This window comes from Parastagonospora nodorum (assembly GCF_000146915.1).
Source record: "Parastagonospora nodorum SN15 chromosome Unknown scaffold_12, whole genome shotgun sequence".
Lineage (NCBI taxonomy): Eukaryota > Fungi > Ascomycota > Dothideomycetes > Pleosporales > Phaeosphaeriaceae > Parastagonospora > Parastagonospora nodorum.
This window is the reverse complement of record NW_001884560.1, coordinates 870,736-889,565: the sequence shown is the minus strand read 5'-3', so window position 1 is coordinate 889,565 and position 18,830 is coordinate 870,736. Positions and strand designations below refer to the sequence as shown.

The 18,830-nt window shown below is 53.8% G+C and overlaps 11 protein-coding genes across 11 annotated transcripts; 5 read left to right on the top strand and 6 right to left on the bottom strand.

Moving 5' to 3' along the window:
• Nucleotides 1–8: 8 nt before the first annotated feature.
• SNOG_08314 (hypothetical protein) lies at nucleotides 9–488 on the top strand (the record flags this gene model as incomplete). Its single annotated transcript, XM_001798582.1, has 2 exons — nucleotides 9–81; nucleotides 136–488. The coding sequence occupies 2 exons, from the start codon at nucleotides 9–11 to the stop codon at nucleotides 486–488; spliced, it is 426 nt and encodes a 141-aa protein (XP_001798634.1).
• On the bottom strand, nucleotides 418–1,619 carry SNOG_08313 (hypothetical protein; the record flags this gene model as incomplete). The annotated part of the gene is made up of 2 exons (XM_001798581.1): nucleotides 1,302–1,619; nucleotides 418–1,220 (listed from the first exon to the last, which is right to left on the bottom strand). Exons 1-2 carry the CDS (start codon nucleotides 1,567–1,569, stop codon nucleotides 418–420), a joined length of 1,071 nt encoding a protein of 356 aa, XP_001798633.1. The 5' UTR covers nucleotides 1,570–1,619.
• A 1,150-nt stretch (nucleotides 1,620–2,769) lies between these two features.
• On the top strand, nucleotides 2,770–3,063 carry SNOG_08312 (hypothetical protein; the record flags this gene model as incomplete). Its single annotated transcript, XM_001798580.1, has 1 exon — nucleotides 2,770–3,063. One exon carries the CDS (start codon nucleotides 2,770–2,772, stop codon nucleotides 3,061–3,063), a length of 294 nt encoding a protein of 97 aa, XP_001798632.1.
• Nucleotides 3,064–4,536: 1,473 nt separating this feature from the next.
• Nucleotides 4,537–5,007, bottom strand: SNOG_20098 (hypothetical protein; the record flags this gene model as incomplete). Its single annotated transcript, XM_001798579.1, has 1 exon — nucleotides 4,537–5,007. The coding sequence occupies one exon, from the start codon at nucleotides 5,005–5,007 to the stop codon at nucleotides 4,537–4,539; it is 471 nt and encodes a 156-aa protein (XP_001798631.1).
• A 57-nt stretch (nucleotides 5,008–5,064) lies between these two features.
• Nucleotides 5,065–5,358, bottom strand: SNOG_20097 (hypothetical protein; the record flags this gene model as incomplete). The annotated part of the gene is made up of 1 exon (XM_001798578.1): nucleotides 5,065–5,358. The coding sequence occupies one exon, from the start codon at nucleotides 5,356–5,358 to the stop codon at nucleotides 5,065–5,067; it is 294 nt and encodes a 97-aa protein (XP_001798630.1).
• Nucleotides 5,359–6,281: 923 nt separating this feature from the next.
• Nucleotides 6,282–7,248, bottom strand: SNOG_08310 (hypothetical protein; the record flags this gene model as incomplete). The annotated part of the gene is made up of 2 exons (XM_001798577.1): nucleotides 6,282–7,147; nucleotides 7,206–7,248. 2 exons carry the CDS (start codon nucleotides 7,246–7,248, stop codon nucleotides 6,282–6,284), a joined length of 909 nt encoding a protein of 302 aa, XP_001798629.1.
• Nucleotides 7,249–7,357: 109 nt separating this feature from the next.
• On the bottom strand, nucleotides 7,358–8,336 carry SNOG_08309 (hypothetical protein; the record flags this gene model as incomplete). Its single annotated transcript, XM_001798576.1, has 4 exons — nucleotides 7,358–7,644; nucleotides 7,729–7,796; nucleotides 7,854–7,952; nucleotides 8,005–8,336. The coding sequence occupies 4 exons, from the start codon at nucleotides 8,334–8,336 to the stop codon at nucleotides 7,358–7,360; spliced, it is 786 nt and encodes a 261-aa protein (XP_001798628.1).
• A 1,564-nt stretch (nucleotides 8,337–9,900) lies between these two features.
• On the top strand, nucleotides 9,901–11,329 carry SNOG_08308 (hypothetical protein; the record flags this gene model as incomplete). Its single annotated transcript, XM_001798575.1, has 3 exons — nucleotides 9,901–10,725; nucleotides 10,824–11,173; nucleotides 11,278–11,329. The coding sequence occupies 3 exons, from the start codon at nucleotides 9,901–9,903 to the stop codon at nucleotides 11,327–11,329; spliced, it is 1,227 nt and encodes a 408-aa protein (XP_001798627.1).
• A 421-nt stretch (nucleotides 11,330–11,750) lies between these two features.
• On the top strand, nucleotides 11,751–12,438 carry SNOG_08307 (hypothetical protein; the record flags this gene model as incomplete). The annotated part of the gene is made up of 3 exons (XM_001798574.1): nucleotides 11,751–11,804; nucleotides 11,960–12,367; nucleotides 12,388–12,438. 3 exons carry the CDS (start codon nucleotides 11,751–11,753, stop codon nucleotides 12,436–12,438), a joined length of 513 nt encoding a protein of 170 aa, XP_001798626.1.
• An 879-nt stretch (nucleotides 12,439–13,317) lies between these two features.
• Nucleotides 13,318–14,079, top strand: SNOG_08306 (hypothetical protein; the record flags this gene model as incomplete). Its single annotated transcript, XM_001798573.1, has 2 exons — nucleotides 13,318–13,973; nucleotides 14,031–14,079. 2 exons carry the CDS (start codon nucleotides 13,318–13,320, stop codon nucleotides 14,077–14,079), a joined length of 705 nt encoding a protein of 234 aa, XP_001798625.1.
• A 618-nt stretch (nucleotides 14,080–14,697) lies between these two features.
• On the bottom strand, nucleotides 14,698–17,973 carry SNOG_08305 (hypothetical protein; the record flags this gene model as incomplete). Its single annotated transcript, XM_001798572.1, has 2 exons — nucleotides 14,698–16,451; nucleotides 16,779–17,973. The coding sequence occupies 2 exons, from the start codon at nucleotides 17,971–17,973 to the stop codon at nucleotides 14,698–14,700; spliced, it is 2,949 nt and encodes a 982-aa protein (XP_001798624.1).
• Nucleotides 17,974–18,830: the final 857 nt, after the last annotated feature.

The window sequence follows — 18,830 nt, the reverse complement described above, 5'->3', positions numbered from 1 at the left end:
TCACCAAGATGCGGAGGCCGCAGTTCTACCTCTTCTTATTGACAACCTTCCTAAGCTTCCTCTCCCTCTCCCTCGCAGCCTGTAAGATGTCGTCTTACCCTCTACATCAGTGACTGAAGGCTAACACATGCCCAGCACCAACGTCCTTTTGCAAATGTACCTGTTTCGGCAACTCGACCATCGTCGCCCTCGACGCCCCCTCCACCAAGAAGCCCACAACTCCCGATCTCCGCCAGGGCGCTTCTAAGAAGACATGCAGCGACTGCAACCGCCAGTTCTGTCTGGGCTATAGTTTCTGCAAGGGCGAGAAAGAGGAGAACGTGCTCACGACGTGCTTCCAGCGAGACTCGGCGAAGGACCAGGCGATCGTCTATGTGTTTATTGCAGCGACCGTGGGGTTGCTTGGGTGGGCGGGGGTCAGGCCGTGGGTGCAGAGGGTGCGGGAGAGGAGGAAATTATATTTCCAGTTTCTGGGCAGGGCCAATTGACATGGCAATTTGTAAGTGCGGCCTGTTTAATGTTGAATTGGTGTGCATTGAACGTGCAATCATAGACATGAAGCGTAGAATACCCAGCAAAGAAGCGAATCCTTCTAGACGCGTCTTCCAACTCCGCGATGCATACATGTAGAAGAAACAGCAGTGTACAGTCGGAGAGGTATAGTACATGGAGTCCCCTCGAGTCTCCGGGGTGTCGAACGCGCTGGCTTACTCCTTCTTTGATCCGCCCGTCAGCCACCCTAGCCAGCCTTTGCCCGTCTCCTCCGCCTTTATTGTGGCCTTTTGGGCAGTGTTGTCTAATGGGCCGCCAACGATGGGCGTCGAAGATGGGCCCGGAATTCTGCCTTGCCTCGTTCACTGCATCCACAATGCCTGTTCCCTGCCCGCCCCGCATCTCTTGCTTTCTTAACTCCTCTACTGCCAACCTCCTCTGCTCTGCGATATCCTTCTCTTCCTTCCAATCACCATGCAGCCACCAAAGCAGCTTCGAGGGTGCTTTCCTCTCTGCCTTCTTCTTCTCATACGCCTCTTGTTCCTCTGCAATGCCGACCACGAGGGCGTTCTGTGCTGCTGACGCTGTGCCTTGAGCGACTGCTGTTCGCGCCGCTTCGAGAATGCGGGCTTGCGCTTTCTCCTCCTCGGCGAAGTAGATGGCTCGTTTCCGTCGGTTGTAGACGATCATGTCGCCTATCGAAAAGACGGCCAGGACACCAATGCAACCTGTTCTCTATTTAGCAACAGCTCTCGTTCATGGCGGCCCTTTTGGGCAGCAATTGGCCCTCCACGGCGGTGTGCTCGTACCCGTTGCAAAAATCAACCCATATACTGTAAATCTGTGCACCGCATCTGCAGTCATGCGCCCATACAGGTACATGTAATCCCATCTTGTAATCTGTGCCATCTTCGCCCGGTTCGCAGCCTCTCGTAAACGCTTGACCTTCTGCTGTGGCGTTTCATTTTTCGGCGCTGGGTCCGCGAATTGGAGGGTTGTGGCTCGACCGCCGGGCCGTGTGTGCGCCCACACTCCCGTCGCTGTGAAGCGCGTTGATTCTTTTGGAGATCTTGACATAGTAGACGTTGGATTCGAGAGCTGGGGCAGTGGGAGCGGTCGTGGTGGGTGGGAACGTGCTGCGGAAGTGGAGGGTCGAATGATTGGCAAAAGTTGAGATCGACCAGGATCATGATGCGGCCATTTCCGCTCACGTCGGCGGAACGTTTGTCCAGTCGTGTACTGGGAGGCTAGAGATGTGCCACGCACGTCTACACTCTACTTAACATCGATTCTTGAATATATACTGCATCCGATTCTGACATCTGCTGACTTAATTGCGAATGGAAAAGGATTAGTTGCGACCGAGCGTACAGCACTTTCTGCCCATTCACTGTGAACAAGGAGCAAACACGCTACACGCAATGTTCAGCTCTCCAAACGACCTCGGACCATTTCTCAGGAGACGATTTCCTTGATCTTACACTCTCTCCTCAAGTCTTGGCCCTGCGTTTGATCTGTAATTGCCGTCCAACAACCCTGCTCTTGACCCTCTCCCAACACCCTTCAACATTCAACATGGCGGACAACATCGAGCCCAACGCAGATCTCGCAAAGATTCTAGCAACACTTGCAAGCCTGCAGCAGCCAGGAATTGCTTCAGCTCAAGATCAACATCAGTTATATCCTCCATCTCAGGCCTACCAAGGCTACCAGGAGGAGATTCAGAGTTATCCACCACAGCAGAGCCTTCCTTACCATCAGTCAGCAGACCCACGCCTTGCAAAGCGATCAGCATCGCAATACGCCTCAACACCACCACCAAAACCGCAAGACAGGTCAACTACCCCGCTGATAGACCCAGCGACAATCACAGAATGGAAACAGGGGCTTCGGTGTGTGAGCAAGATCGCTCAGCAGAATCCTGAGTTCGCGGCAACCATTCGCAAGGTACAATTCTTGGGAAATGAGGAAAATGGATGAGGACTAACAAAGTAACCAGCTCATGAAGGATCAAGAGGGCAACGTCAAGCAATGGTTGGTCAAGTTGATGTTCTGACGAGCACATACTGACACATCTAAGGGAGGCTGGCCGTGCGCGTCTCATTGAGGACCACAAGCTAAAGCGAGAGAGCGAGGCAACTAATAGGGCCGCGTTGTATGTATCTAGGCTGGCGAGCACTTTGACCTTACTGAACGAAGCAGGTCGCTACCAGGTCTGCTCGAGGGCACACCTCTTCTTCGTGTACGCCACATTCATCTCTCATTCTTCTCAAGCTAATGTCGCTCCAGACACCAGAGCGTGAGCAAGCTGAGCTGAGCCAATACGACGCCAAAGTGTACCGTGCTTGTAAAGCCATGACCGAGGCACAGAGTTCATCCCTCAAGGTTTTGGGTGTTCCTTTCTTTGGAACAAAGCCACATCTGATCTTGCACGAAAGCGAGGAACCATCTGCGAATACAAGCAATGAGCAAAAGGCGAGCAATCCTGGTGGCCAGAAGATCTCGAAGGCGCAACTCCTGGATTTGCAGCGGAAGATGCTGAACCACTTGATGGAGTTGTATGGCGACTGAGCGTAGTGACACAGGAGAGCTATTCGGCCATACAAGGATAGCAGTCATTCTTCCCTTCAGGCTCTCTATTTGGCTTCGAGAACTTACTGGCCTGTATCAGCACAAGTGTATCTCCGTCTTGGTTTGTGTGCATCCAGCTTCATCCAGCTTTGGCCACTGTTCGTACATAGTAAGATCTGCAGAACGGGTAGTCAAAAAGTATCAGCTTCCAATCAACCAAATATCGGGATGCTTCGTACAGTCTTCTAATCAAGATTCCTTGGTGTCGGCCTGCTCGTCCGGTCGACCTTGTTCACACCGCGGACCTCGAGTTGATCGCAGTGACGCAACAACTGCCGGGAAGCGTGCGCCAGCGGGTAACCCAGCCAGAGAACAGGTTAAAAGACGGTGATACACGATGTGCAGTTACATTGGATGCATGCCGTTTGAGTGGAGCGCTTAAGAGCATGAATTAGGTATGAGAATCACTGCTCCACGCCAAAAGAGTCTTTCGATTACCTACTTCCTTCGGCCTCAATCAACGACCTCTTTCTAGCTATTGCGTCATCAAATGGTCTGTCAATTAGCTTCGAGTTCCACGGCACGACCAACCGTGCTACGGGTCGAAGCACTCTGTGCAACCACACGTGACAATGAATACAAACGCAACTGCATAGACCGCCCAACTGCCTCACCCTTATTGGACGGATACAAGACCCTGTTGAGCAGTGGAAGGAGATTAGCTGTTCACCTACGATCGCACTAGCGCCGAGCCTGCGATTTGGTTGTTCTAGCTGTTGCCTCGACCGCTCCTTCCTCACCACCACCGCAATCACACTCACTTACCTTGTGGCACCCACACTCGCTAGACCACTCTCGCTCTTCAGAGACTACAATCCTGCTCTCTTCGGAACATCGACTTGAGACCATAATAGCAGTCATGAACAACATGCGTACCCTCACGTTCGCCGCAGTTGCTGGTAAATATCTCCCCACTTGCTTTTTGCGAATCGCGAGCCCGTCAAGCTCGCGGACAATCCCTTCCTCTGTATAATTACAAGCGACACTAACTCGTCGGAGCTGCCGCTGCCAGTGAGGCCATTCAATATGGTGCGCCCATCGACCAGGTCTGGGCTCCCGCAATGGCTGCTCGCGACGACTGTGCCGCTCTGCCTGCTCTTTGCACTGGGCCGGCGATGGTCTCTGGCACGGCTACTACGCTCACGTATGTCTGTCCCAAGACGGTAGAGGCTGCGACCACTCTTGTCGTCACAGTTACCACTACTGTCACGGAGGCTCCCGCCAGCAGTGCTCCTATTGCAGCTCCAGGTCCTGTCACGGCAGTCTCGGCTAGCAGTGTTCCAGCTCCAGTCCCGGCCCCTACGTAGGTGACATATTCAAGGCTTCCATATCAGTATACTGATCTTGTAGGACTCCTGGTGGCCCTGACCAGCCTGTTTCAACTTCGGAGGAGGCCACTACGACAACTACCGTTCACTCCACTACGAAGCTGACCAAGACCATCATCGTGAGCCACAAGACAAGCTCGAGTTCGTTGATCTCGGCTGTACCGATCACGACTGATCCTGCTACGACTGATGCAGAGTCTAGCTTGAGTTGGTCCACCTCAGCTATCCCCACCACGACTGATTCCGCCACGACTCCTGTTGGCAGCGTCTCCAGCACTGATCTACCCGTTCCACCGTTCTCGACACTGAGCAAGAATGCGACGATCAGCGTCTCACCGATCCCAGTGTCGACTGCTAACTCCAGCTGGGTTCTTCCGACGGCTCCAATCACCCTCTCCATCTGGCCTACTCCGAGTGCATCTGCTACGCCTTCGCCCTGCGTGGGCTGCTTCCCTTCAAATAGCATGATCGAGAGCTCTGCAGTTGTCGCCACCTCTAACGTCACCACCTTGACCACGATGGATGCAGCGCCCTTCTCTACCAGCACCGAGAGCATCACCGCTACCGCGGAGAGCCAGAGTCCGATCTTCAAGAACACGACTTCAACCAGCGGCTACGCAATGCCTTCTGTTCTCCGGATCCGCCATGATCCTTCCTCAACGGCTGCGGCTTCCTCTTCGGCAGCAGCTTCTTCATCGAGTGCGTCATCTGCTTCAAGCGCGGCTTCCTCTAGTAATGAAGCTTCGTCTTCAAGCGCAGCTGCCTCCTCAAGCGCAGCTTCTTCCGCAAGCGAAGCCTCCTCTTCGATCGCTGCTTCTTCCACGTCCACTGCGGCAGAACCTACCAAGACCGGTAGCGCTGCTCTGCAGAGCGTGCCTTTAGCTATGCTAGTCTTCGGACTTGCCATAGCTGCTTACTGCGCCTAAGCGATTGATTATGTCTCTCGACAAAGACGGTACGGAAGGCTGGGTAGAATCCAGCTGCGAGTAGTTCATGCGGCACGTGAGTTCACGAATACTCGACGAAGTGCTCGATACTTACTTCCAATACCGCAAAGGCATTGGGGGGAATATATGGCAGTGAATAGCTCGAGTTGAACAAAATGAAAGAATTAAAGTGTGATCTCTCTATAATGCCATGTAACTTTTTCGCTATACTGCAGGTTATCAGGTAGTCTGAAGGTTATACGCAATTTTCAAGTCGACATCACGTAGTATGTTTGCCCAAATCACGAGCAACCTTTCCAAGTCAATTCATCCAACAAGTATACATTCAAGCTACCTACACAACCCACAATAGTTCCAATGCACGCTCGAGAATACACACAACATACAAGCCGCTCCATTCATTATCTTCCGGGACATGAAAAAATGCCTATATATGCATGGCTTTTTCCTTCCATCCTTGACAAGAGTATATAGACATGACATTTAGATGACGTGGATATAGTTAAGGGAAGAAACGGCATTACGCGGGTGACAAAAAGACGAGGTTGATTACGCGAGCGACAAATGAAAAAAAGAAAAAAGACGAAGCGTTTGCGTTGAAGAACATGCGAGAGGACATGGCCGTAGCACCCGCGATAGAAAGACGGGCTGTGACACGTAACAAGCCGCTATACATGAGAGCGATATAGACAATCCAAGTGCGGGCGTCATAGGCCTCGTGATATGACGGCGTCAAGTGAACGATATCCAGTAGGTAAATGCGACGCGACATGAGAAAGAGCGGTGTCCGGTAAAATGTGGCCAGGCACGAACCGGTGGGTCCTGGATGTAAACTACAAGGGAAAATATTGATGGTTGGTCGTCTGCATGGCAGGGTGGTTAATCACTGCATCCTCTTCCTCTTCCTCGCGTCATCCGGCTCATCTTCATCGGTCCGTTCAGCGGTCTCGGCCGGGTTGAGGAGTGAGTGCACGTTCGATGCCATGCTAGATCGTCTGGTCGGCGGGCCAGGCGTATCGATGCCCTTGAACGGATACCTTGCACCGGGCAATGTCCATCCGCTATCCGGGTTCAAAGTAGATGGCGTGTTATCGTTTGTCAGCGGTGGACTGCCGTGCCGACTCGACTGCTGCCGTTTTGGTCCGCGAGGTAATTGGTAACTTTCCAAAGCGTCACGGAGTTGCTGGTCTCCGCCTCCAACAGGTGCTCGGTGTGGCGACGAGGGCCATTGGGAAGAATTGTGACCGGAAGCATAGGGCGAGTGTGCTGGTGCAGGTGGAGGCGGCTGGGCTTGCCAGCCATGGGTGCGAATATCGGCCGAGGTATGCCGCCTATATAGGTTGTATGGCGGGGATGAGCTGTTCCCCAGATTGTTGTTCCCCAGGTTTGCATTTGAGCCTGGATGCTGGATCGAGGGGGGAGGGGGTGGGGGTGGCTGGTGGATAGCTGGAGTTCTGGCTGATGATGGAGAGTAATTACCCGTACCTATTGAGCCGTAACGTCGGGGAGAAATCGCAATATGGGCCGGAACTGGGCCTTTGTATGGTGCTTGGCGAGAAATGCTGGCTAGCGAGCCTCTCCGGGACTCTGATAAATTGTCTGCGGGCATCTGCCGTGGCGATAGAGGGGGACCATTGGCGCTGTCAACCTGCATGAAGTAGGGTTGACGTGCAGAGAGGGGCTCTTCTGGCGCTTCCAAGGTGCGCAGCATTTCCGTCTGGCGACTTATATCGCGGTGCATTAATGCGACTAACGTCAAAGTAAGCATGTCGCTCGGATAAGATAAGGTTTAAGCATTGGTACTCACCATCCTTGTGTATCGGATTTTCCGGGTCCGGCACCATGGCCATAATATAATTTGTAAGTTCCTGGTTCCACTGGAGAAGACATTAGCAGACGTAGATCCGGTCTGGACACTTGGGCGTACCTGGTGACATCGGATCATACCCTCCATCAGAACTACAGCGACTTTTGATTGAGATAAGCGCAAGAGTCGTCTGACCGCTGCATGCGCGCATGCATGTCGTATAGGTTGTGCTCGAGGGCGTTGAGGCGTGACTCAACCGGATCCGGCATCGGCTCGACTGGCTGGCCGGCTGGCGGACCGGTAGGGACCTTGGGTGCTGAGAAGGAGTCTCTGTGAATGAGCGCATGCCGCGAAGCGCGTCGCTTGATTTCGCGCAAGCCAACGAGATCGCCGCGCTTAAAGTTGCCATTGCCGTGTTTGAACTCCCAGAGCGGCGAATCTGGGGAACCAGTGTGGAAGACGTCGCTCACTGTGCGCCGGTCAGGGCAAAATTCTCACGACCAAGACGAGTTTGAAAGCATACCTTTGTGGAAACCATACATGTTCAGTTGTCGCACAAAAGAGGAAATATTGGTGTGCTTGAAATATGATCTGCGCCACGGTTAGATATATTAAAGAGGCCATAGCTTCGGCGCCATGTGCACGTACGACAGGACTTTGCTGAACTCGCTCGAGGGGCTCATGACGAAGCTCTCGTTGGTGTTGGACCACGAGATGAGGTGCTGGATGCTCTGGTCTTCGAGCATGCTGTGCGCGCATCAGTTACTGCAAGTCTCGTAGCTGCGCGAGTCCGCCTTACTTGTACAGCTTGTGGATGAAGGCCGTCTGAACCACCTTGGGACCGTTTGAAGCCGCAGCTGCAGCGGCGCCCACTGCGGGCGTCGAGGAATTGCCATTGGGGGAAATGTTTCCGGCGTCTCCATTTGTCCGTCCCTGGTCGTTTGCGCTGCTTGGGGGGCCCATTGAAGTGGACGTGGGCGTGATGTCCATGGGATCTCTGTCTCTCTCTCTCTCTCGGGGCGGCGCCAGCGTCGAGCCGGAAGACGGCAGAATGGGTATGGATTTGTGGAGGTTTGGGTTGTGCGGATCTGGGGAGAAGGGGCTCCTGCGAGCTTCGGCGACGGAAGCCATCATTGGTGTTGGGGCGCTGGGGCGCTGGGGCGCTGGGGCGATAGCTCGGAGCAGCTTTGCGATAGAGTTTGAACGAGCCAGTCGTCAGTGTTGGTGTGCGCAGCTCCTGTGAAGTGCAGCGCGCAGTCAAGCAAGCCTGGGTGGCACGGGATTGCGCAAGTGTCGAGTCAGGGTGTCGAATATGGGGGAGGAGACAGGTCGACGTGCGGCGGCGGGCGGAGGAGCATGCGAAGGACCCGCGGGGAAGGCCGGCCGGAGATTTCTAGGGGCAAGAAACGAACTTCTAGCGCAATTGGGAAGGCGTAGGCGTGGGTGGGCAATGGGGGCTGCTAAGGAGCCGTCCTAGGCGACGTGGGCTGGCGATTGTGCAGTCCTGGCGTCTGTACGTCGGATCGGAAGTGTCGAGGCGTGGAAAGGAGATGGATGGTCCAGCACATGCAAGCACGGCCAGGACGATCGCAGAGTCGCGGAGCTGAAAAGTGCTACCGAGCGCTCTACCAGATGCTTCGTACCCTTGTTCGGTGCAGATTCTCACACATGTACCGAAATGCAGAAATGCAGAAATGCAGAAATGCAGATGTGCGCGAGCAGCACTCAGCACGCAAAAGACGGCCTCGGCGATACAATACGATGCGGTGCGGAGGGAGGGGGAAGCGGATGTTGCTCAAGCTGGCCCGCGGGTTGCTCAAGTACTAGGTCGGCAGCCACGGCGGCGGTCGAGGATGAATTAACGGGGCTCCCCAAGTTTGGGTATCGTTGTTTAATCGGCGTGTGAGGAAGCTACGTTCGTTTTGGGCCGCGGAGGAAAGACCAAGTGTCGTCTAACGTTCGGCTGCCATCAGCTACGTCCAAGTACCGTGGCATGCTTCTGGCTTAACCGCACTCTCGACGACGTTCTGGGCTCTCTCGAGTGCCTCCGGATGACAAGCCGGGAACACGCCATGCACGATGTGATTGACGAACCGCCTTCCGCTTTGGTTGCGTGGTTGCGTGCCCCAACGTTGTCGCTACCCCGGCTTGCAGCGAGGTGCAGCGAGCAGCCATCCGGTTCGCGCAGGGATGGCATGCCCAACTGAAACACTACAACCTCGACAATACTCCGCTCTACTATCACCGTACGTTACATGTCTCTCTGCGGGCACCAACGACATTCACACGCTGCCCGTTGCGTCGTCTGGCGTGGACCCCGTCGGCTGCTGAAGTGCACCCGCCGTCCAAAGTCTGTTGGCCGCACAAGCTCCTCATCGCCCCGACACTCAACTCTGATAGCCGCATACTTTGACCATCTTGCCTGCTACCCGACCCGGGCAGGTTACGCGAACTGCGACTTGTATGTCAAACACTAGCCCGCCACGAGGCTTCAGCCCAGGTCGATCTCTGCTGCCGCTCTGCAGCAACGGGGCAGCTGGAGCGGACCGCGCGCACATTGTGTCACTGCGTCTGTGCTGCGTCTGTGCTCATCCTGGGCCGGCCACCACAACACCAATCACCACCACCACGAGTCATATATTCCACGACCACACCAACCGCCATTGCTGTCACTCGCGTTTTTAGCCGTCTCCCAATGCAGCACGATGCGCTAATCGCTGCCTTCCGTCAGCTGCAGACAAACGACGAGAGGCTAAACGCCATCCGAGCTCTAGCCCAGGAGCTGACATCCCACGAATGGCGGCAACTCCAAGAACTAGCGGCCGCCCGCAACTTTCAAACCGACATTGTCGGTCGCTTGCCGGTCGAGCTAGTTGCTGAGATCTTTGCACATCTCGACACCTCGACCGCGTTTTGGCTGCAGAGCGTGTCTACACGGTGGCGCCGCGTTTTGCAAAGCCCCCAGGTCCTGACCAACACCCTAGTCCCTTGGTATGGCTATACGCCTCAGCTGTTGCGGGCCGACTACGGCATGTGCAAAACCAAGGCGGAAGTCATACACGCATTCCGCAACGGCTGTCCAAAGCATCACTTCAAAATCAGGATTGTTGGAATTCACCACCGCATGATCTTGACCGAAGACACGTTGATACTCACTGCTGGAGCCCAAGGCAATTCCGACCCTAGAATCCTGTGTTTCTTCAATATCAAGACATGGGAACTGCACAGCATGACTGGGGATGCGAGGGAACGCATCAGCCAGACTTTCGCCTCGGACCAGATTGCTGGCTTCACAACAGAGAGTCGTGTATGCTATGTCTCAGACCTTGAAGGTCGTGGCAAGCGTAAGTTTAGAGTGCCTAACAATGCCTTCTTCCAGTCAGTCGCATGTCGAGGTCGCACAGTCGCATGCGCTGGATGTTTCCCAGACCATGCCGAGGTCTACGTCTGGAACTATGACACACAGCAGGGAAAGACATTCTCTATTGATTTCAACTCCCACCTGTTCCCCTTTCCCAGAGTATGGTGAGTGTGCACTTCTCAGTTTAAGGTGTATCCTCGAATTAGGCTGATGATGGAAGGCGGAACCACAAACATGGCATGGCCCTACTATTGCAGCCCGAGATCGAGCGCATCATTGTCTTCACGGATGAGCGCTGCTCTGGGGGAAATGATTTTGACGAGGCTTACTGCCAGCGGGATGAGGGCATATGCACCATACGCTATGCTCAATTCACCTACGACGGAGACTGCATCTCTGAATCCGAGTCGCTCATAGATGAGGTTGCCCCTCGGCAACAGGCTACCTTTCAGAACAATAACAATTACTTCATACCAGTAAACAATCGAGGCGCATTCAAGATCAGCATTGGCAGCTTCAACTATGCGCCTGCGACCCGCTGGATCCAGTTCGATGAAGAGGTCAACATGTTCACTCAACCTGTGCCTACCACTGAGAACGGACAAATGTGGGCTTCGCGGTCACTCTTCTGGTGGAAAGATACGGTATACTCTTCGATGAAAGCAACAGAACAGATGCATTCGCCAGCGCCCTCTTACTTGACCTACCTAGGTACAAGGTACGCGAAGCTTTGCTCGAGCATTCCCCCAAGTCCGTGACATGAGAGTACTGACAAGTCATAGCGACCGGCTACGATACAAACCCTTGCTACTACATACACGTAGCCCAGAGGATAACGTCGACTTGGTCAACACTCGGGACTGTGTTGTTCTGAACGAAAAGTATATTGTTCGCGCACTTCCACATGGCTTTCATGTGCTTTGCTTCGAAGACAGCTCTCAGTATCCTAAAGAGAATGGCGTCTTCTTCGACAGGGGATATGTAGAAGTCCATAATGTCCAGTCAAGCACTGGCTTGCCGTGACATTAGCCATGATGTGGCAGCAACGAGGTATTCGAAAACAATAGACATGTAACGGAGTCAGAATACTGCTTGCATCCACTTTTAGGCTTGATGTCAAAGTGGATGGTTGTAATAAGCATAGAAAGTACGCCCAATAAATCCTATTGACGCATATGCAAGCAATGTTCCGTCCCTATTGCGAGCATGTTACACAAGACCAGTCGCCATTCTCATGGGTATGTATGCTCGTACAGTCTACGAGCGTATCCTCGTCGAGCACAAGATTGACTATCGCGTGGTCGAAATCCCTGGATGCCCAGATATCACGACTTGTGATGCCTATAAGAGGCGAAGGCGACCTGCAGCATTTCTGGAATTGAAAGATGGGTAGATTTCGCGCATTGTCTTCTTCGTTCCACACCCTGAATGGTTTCGACGAATGAAAACCCACATCGCGGGAAAGACGGACGAGGAGATCTCCCCAGCACTGCGACTATGCGGCCTCCAAGAGCGCTTACTCGATCTGGCCAATTACCTGGTCTCTAAGACTGTCACTGCCCCGGCCATGCTTACTTCTGCCGACTGGTTTACCTCTCATCGTACTGGCATATTCCTGGCATATTCTGCCTTTCACGGTCATGGTCGCAATGACATCCTCTCAAGAGCTCTTCGAACGCCACATATTACTCCAACAGCTCTCTCCGCGTGGCTAGCGAAGAAGCCTCCCGGACTAGACGTTAAGGCTATCTTATCTATTTCTTGCGCCGCCCTCATACCTGTTGCGCCAATGGCTGGAATGGTACGACTATAAGTCAGCAGATGGATGTCCAAACTCAGCTACACTTCGACTATTGGCAGCAAAGCTTCTAGACGATCGTTGTCATGAATGCGGCGAGATCAAGGATTTCTACAACACTCGTTGTCACACAACTTGGTGCTCATCATGCTATAATAAACACCTGATTCAAGAGGCGGGCGAAAAACAATGCGACAGGTGTGGTGTGACGACAACCACGGCTCCTGACTTGAAACTAGTGCCATGGCCGGGCCATGAGAAGAAAGAGCAGTGCACTGCGTGCTGGCGATTAGGCCCAGCATGGAAATGTGAGGGCTGCGGCAAGACAGCTATCATGTGCCCCTACAGCAAGACTATTGTTACAGGTGAGGGCATGAAGGTCGTGTGCAGTGCATGTCGCACCAAGAAGATGATGAAGAAATAAGATTCCGATGTCAGAGGGAAGGGGCGGGGAGATGGGAGTATGTAGGATTCAGTTCATGTTATGTTATGCAAGATTGCTCTCAATATGCCGTTTGTTCTACGCATCTGCAAGCATCGTTCCGGCCCTGATGCGAGCACGTTACACAACCATCGTGAAAGTGCCAAACCCTGCATACAGATCGATCTAGATCTAGCCAGATACAGCCGCTAGCGCGGGGTGACTCGACCTTCGTCGGTGCGGTGCAGTGCCCCACTCTCCAAAAAAGTTCGGGGTTGGCCGCCGCGAATTATAACCTTCCTGATCGCGTTTGACGCTCCGAGTCGGTCAAGAAATTTTCTAAAAAGTCCCTTCAGGCCGAGCAACTTTTGTTGCTGTATTTACCTTGACGAATACAGTCAACCGACTACTCTCTTTCCACCTTTTGATCCCTTCCGAGTCGCAGCAGCCAAGATGGTCGAGAAAATCTACGTCACCTATAACCAGGTATGTGTACATGGGATGAGGGAGGGCGGCATGTCGCGCAAAGCGCATGCTTGTGCGCCGTGTACTCTCCAGAAATCATGAGAGAAGCAAGAAGCAGCAAAATCACCACGCGCACCACCCCATCCTCTATCCTCTATCCAATCACACCACCAACCCACTCACCCTCCACCAGGTGCACAAACTCTGCCAAGAAGCCGCCCCCCAGATCCTCTCCGACTTCAAGCCCAACCTGATGATCGCCATCGGCGGCGGCGGCTACGTCCCCGCGCGCATCCTCCGCTCCTTCCTCAAACAGCCCGGGACGCCCAACATCCCCATCCAAGCCATCGGCCTCTCGCTGTACGAGTCGCTCGGCACGGATTCCGAAATCGAAGCGCCGGGCACAAAAGTCACGCGCACGCAATGGCTCGACCTGTCCTCGCTCGAGATGGCGAATCTGATCGGCAAGAACGTGCTGATTGTCGACGAGGTCGACGACACGCGGACGACGCTCGAGTATGCGGTGCGCGAGCTGGAGAAGGATGTCGAGGCTGCGGTGCAGAAGTTGGGGAGGCAGGGGGAGACGACCAAGTTTAGCATTTTTGTGCTGCATAACAAGGACAAGGGGAAGAAGGGGAAGCTGCCGCAGGAGATTTTGGAGGGGCGGTATAGTGCCGCGAGGACGGTGGGGGATGTGTGGATCAACTATCCGTGGGAGGCTACGTGAGTTTTCTTCTTTTCCTCTGTTGGTGGGACTTTCTGGGGCTAACGCGCGTGTAGGGACATTGACGAGCATGACCGCTTGTCCAGGGAGCAGGAGTCGAAGTAGACCGGATTACTATCTAAAGAGAAGGAAGGAAAAGGGCCACTAAAAGCATGAATATCTACCTGGACATTGGATGCATTCGCGGGTTCACAGCATACGGAGTTGACAGGACGATTATGAACAACGCATCTAGCATGGTCATGATCCAGTACCTCATTCAACATAGACACAAACCAAATATAAAGATTTCACATTTCACATACACATCACATCCACACGAGAAGATAGTTTGCAGGGTCATAACATCATGATCATTGCCCCCAAAATCCCAGCAATCCAGCCTTGGCCGGCATTGCAAAAATCCCTCCCAATAATGTCCTACTTGCGACAGATGCGCCTTTTGCCGCATCCCGTCGTCCTGCTCGACCACACAAAAGGGGGTATATGGTTAACTATTATACAAGAAACATCCGAGAGAGAAGAAAGGAAAGATAATGAAAAAAACTCCGCTTTTGTGAGGACTGCTAGCGCCTGCTGGCTGTATGTATGCTGAGCCCTGTCGCTATGCTGTGTGTCATCGCTATGCTGTAAAAAATTGAATGCAAGGAAAGAAGTTCTGCTGTAGTCTATGTGTGATGCTGTAATGATGTGCACCTGGCGTTGAAGAATGTTAAGGAGGTATCAGGACCTCAATCGGCGAAATTTTCGCGAAGCTTTGCGCCTTAAGCCATTGCGACTTCTCTTTGTGCTGTCGCCGTCGGTTTCATCGTCCTTGGGTGGTGGTGAGAGCAGGTTGCCGCCCCTGCTTCGCACACTGGTTTGGTGTGCAATCTTGTTTTGTTCGCGCCAGAAGAGACGTTTCTGGTCGATAACTGATTGCGATAGGTTGCCGAAACCTTTCTTGACGAATGCCAGATCATGCAAGACATTCGGATCCAGGCACGTCCGCGGCGAATTCTGCACGATCATGAAGATTTCAGGGTCAATCGGGCGGTACTTCCTAATGTCCGGCTCGCTGAGCTTAAACAGCGCAAGGGCATAGCGGTACAACGCGCGCGGTCCTTCGTACAGGAACGTGTCCCAAACGCGAAGGACGGTCTCAATCGGAAGCACACCGACGAATATGCTCATGAACCATGACGTACATGACAGAGCGACGGTTGGTTGACGTTGAAACTTGGAGTTTGGGTGAGCATTTGATCCTGCACCGCTGTTGATCAGATCCGTGTCGTTGATAGAGTTCCAGACTTTCGGAAGGTAATCCTTGATCAGCATCATGAGGACGTTCACCTCGGTGTTGGCAAGTGAGCGGGCATGGGCACCAGGAAGATGGTTGCGTGTGATGATGGTGAGCATGACGAATGCCTTTTCCTTGTCTTGCTTCAGGAAGAGCAAGAGAAGGCCGGCAATGAAGTTGAGCGATTGGCAATAGCCAATGTTAGGGTTGTTGAGCGCGAAACATGAAAGGACTTCTCGCAAGTCTTTGATGAGTTGTGGCTCACCCTCAAACTCTCCGTCTAGCAGATCTGTTGCTAGCTCTGGGCGGAAGTGGATATTGTCGGGGAACGTCCTGTCCAGATCCCGCTCAATCGCATCTTTGTCATCTTTGTTGAGCTCGTCTTTCTTCACCCGGGCAACGAGTGATGCGTACAGGCCAACCATTTCTGTCTGTTTAATCATGTGCTGGCCACCAGAGTAGTACCACCACATCGCTCCGCGCCACTCTGGAGGATATCCTTTCCGTGCGTATCGCTTGACTTTGTCGCACATTTCAGGGAACTGGGTGGGATCAGTAGTCGAGAGGCCCATTTTTGTCATGAGAGCAATCCACTTGTTTCTTCGTCGGGAGATGTGCTCCTCATACTTGGAAGCCCATGCGTTGTACTGCTGCACAGTGATTTTGTCAGATGCCTTTTTGAAGCCGTAACGATCTCTTTCCAGCGGACTTGCGGCCTTGCGCACCTGAGATGGGGCACTTGTAAGTTGGGGGCGTGGAAGAGTGGGCGTTGCAGGCTTTGGGCTCGCCATTGCACCTGATGAAATCATGCCCAAATTGAAAAGTGCGCTGCGTCGGTCATATACACTCGTCGAGGCTCGGCGTGGAATCGCCTCATCTTCATCAACTTCTGGGAGAGGCTCGGATTTCTTCAGTGGTGGGGACTGCAGCGCGGCAGCCGCATCAGAGCCAACAGATCCGCTCGACAAAGTCCTGGAGGCGCTCGGTCTTTTGCTGTGTCTCTTGGAATATGCCTGGATCTGTGCCCAGTCCTGACGCGACATTCTGGACTTGTTCAGCGGCAGCTGAGGAAGCTTGGTAATTTCGCGCTGGATATTTGTCATCTGAGACCGATCTACGTTGGCGCTGTTTGGCACATAAGCCTTGTACTGTACGAGAGCTGGACGAGCCTTTGTAGCAGGCTCACCGAAAGCCAAGGCTTGTATTGAAACAGACACGCGGCGAGGTAGCTCTTCGCTAGAGCGTTGTAGTGTAGTTGATTGTCGGTTGCTCTCAGGTCGCGTGGAGAATTCTTCATTTCGGGGCCCTTGTTGCGTTGTAAGAGGTTTGATCTGTATAGGTGCCGGAACTCTCTTGGAAGTGTCTTTGGCTTCAGGTAGATCTGGGTTTATGAGATCTTTTCCCAGCGTATTTGTAGGATCCGAGTAAATCATTGCGGTGGGGGACTCGATCGGCAAACGTTCTCGTATTGGCACAAGTTGCTCCGCATTGCTGTCTGAAGAGTCCTGCAGGTAAGACGACGGACGTTCGTTCCAGTCCTTGAGGCGCTCGGATGAATGAAAAGAGCTTAATGAGTCAAGGTCGCGCGAAGGTGTTTGCGAGAGCTCTGGAGGTTCGGAGTCCAAGGGCGTAGGCGAAGAGCTGAACCCATGGCGAGAGTCTTCATTGAAGGACTCTGACGCGATGTTGTCATCTTCTTCGTCGTAACAATACGCATCGATCACATCATCGACCGCGTCCATGTTGTAGTCGTCTTCTGGCACGTCGTAGATGTGTAGAGTATCAGGTGAGTCGTCACGGTCTCTGAACCGGTCCCGCGATCGATCTCTGGAGTAGATGCTTGGCGGATGCTCGCTTGCTACAGAGCTTCGTGCAGTCGCTATGCTGCTCCTTTCCGTCTCGCTTGCTTCCATCACGCTAGAAGATGCATTTGTCCAGCCTGACCTGAAGCTTTGTCGAGGCTCTTCCGTACGGAACGGCCGGGAAGGCGGAGGATAATAGTCCGTGTGCGACCAGTTCGGATTCTGAACGCCGCGGTTTGGTTTATACGTGCCTGACAGATTCGATCGTACGTTTCCTCGGAGCTGGCCGTAGTCAGGTATAGAGGTCTTGGATCGGAGCGGCGGATGCGGTTGGAATCCGGCCTGTGAAGAGCTGGTGAATCCTCGATTTCTCTGTGGGGGGAAAGCGGGAGGGAGCTCCTCGTTGGGCGACGAGGTTGGTCCATTTGGATGGACTGGATTAGCGGCAAGAGGGTTATAGATGGCTCGTAGGTCAGGGGAGCCGGGGCCGCTGCCTTGCCTCATCATCGCAGGAGCGATTGTTGGGGAGCTCGACTGTTCCATGGGCGGAAAACCGCCGTTCATGTAGGAAGGTGAAGGCGAAGGAACTGCGTGACGTAGAAGTGAAGGTGCACGCTGCCTTGGCGGAGGGTACTTGGGCGATGGCAGGCCAGCCAAGGGTGGCAGCGGTGCCGACGAATCGTACGTCTGGCCGTCGTAGATAGGCGAGTTGGGCGTGTCCATGTGTAGCTGCGTTGGATGTTTGTTCCGGCCGGATCCAAAGCCTCTGTGCTGTTGCGGGGAGGTTGGCGGCGTGAACTCTTGAGCACGGTAGGCGAGCGACGGCAGCCTCGATGAAATTGCCGACTCTGGGACACCACCGAACTCGCGGCTGGGAGCGACCTCAGTGGTGCCTATTCGCGCTGAGACGTGGGCCATCGCGGGCTAAAGGTTGTGGTTGAGCAACGCGGATGCTCATTCGATCGGGAAGGAACAGAGGTCGTTGGCAGTGAAGGTGTGCAGAAACATTCTCGATGGCGGATGGTTTGTGCAGTTCGGCGGAGTCGAGCGTGTGGGGGAAAGCAGTGTGCGCGCACAAGTTGCTTTTGCGCGTTTGAGACCAGAACCGGTGCAATGCCTAACGTCGAGGGTCGGAGCCGATTCCAGAGGCCGGGTACAACGCGAGGAATAATGAAATACACTAATGCTAAGGAGCGTGGTGATACAATGTGCCTCGTGACCGTCCGGACGTCGAGAGGAAGAGTAGACTCGAGTGCTTGCGGCAACACTCGAATTATGCACGGAAGGAGGCTTCAAAGACGATGGATTGCTCATCAACCATGGCACGGATGCCTCGCGCTAAACTCTGCGGCGTTGCAGGCACATCCCCGAATAGCGGGCCGAGCGGAGCTGACGCCCTGGATGTGCCTGCACGAGACGCCCGACACGACATGAAACGGCCTGCCGGTACGCATAAGCGCTCGCAAAAAGAGCAAATGGCTCGCGACCCCTACCGCCCCGTTTGGGGCATTACAGCATGTCGCGCAGCTGTCCACGGAGTCACAGGCGCCCGCCTTCTCTGTCTACAAATATGCTCGCGGCCCAAGAGGAATGAAGCCACGGGAGGAAAACGTTATTCCAGGGGGCGCTGCTAGTCTGCTTGAATTGGCCATGTGTGCATGCAAATGAAGTCAACGCCGTGAGGCTGACTCGTTTGATTTGCACTCTTGACATGAGCACCGCCCATGCTGAGATCATGCTCTTTACGGTGAACAACGCTCGCGTGTCACTCCGGA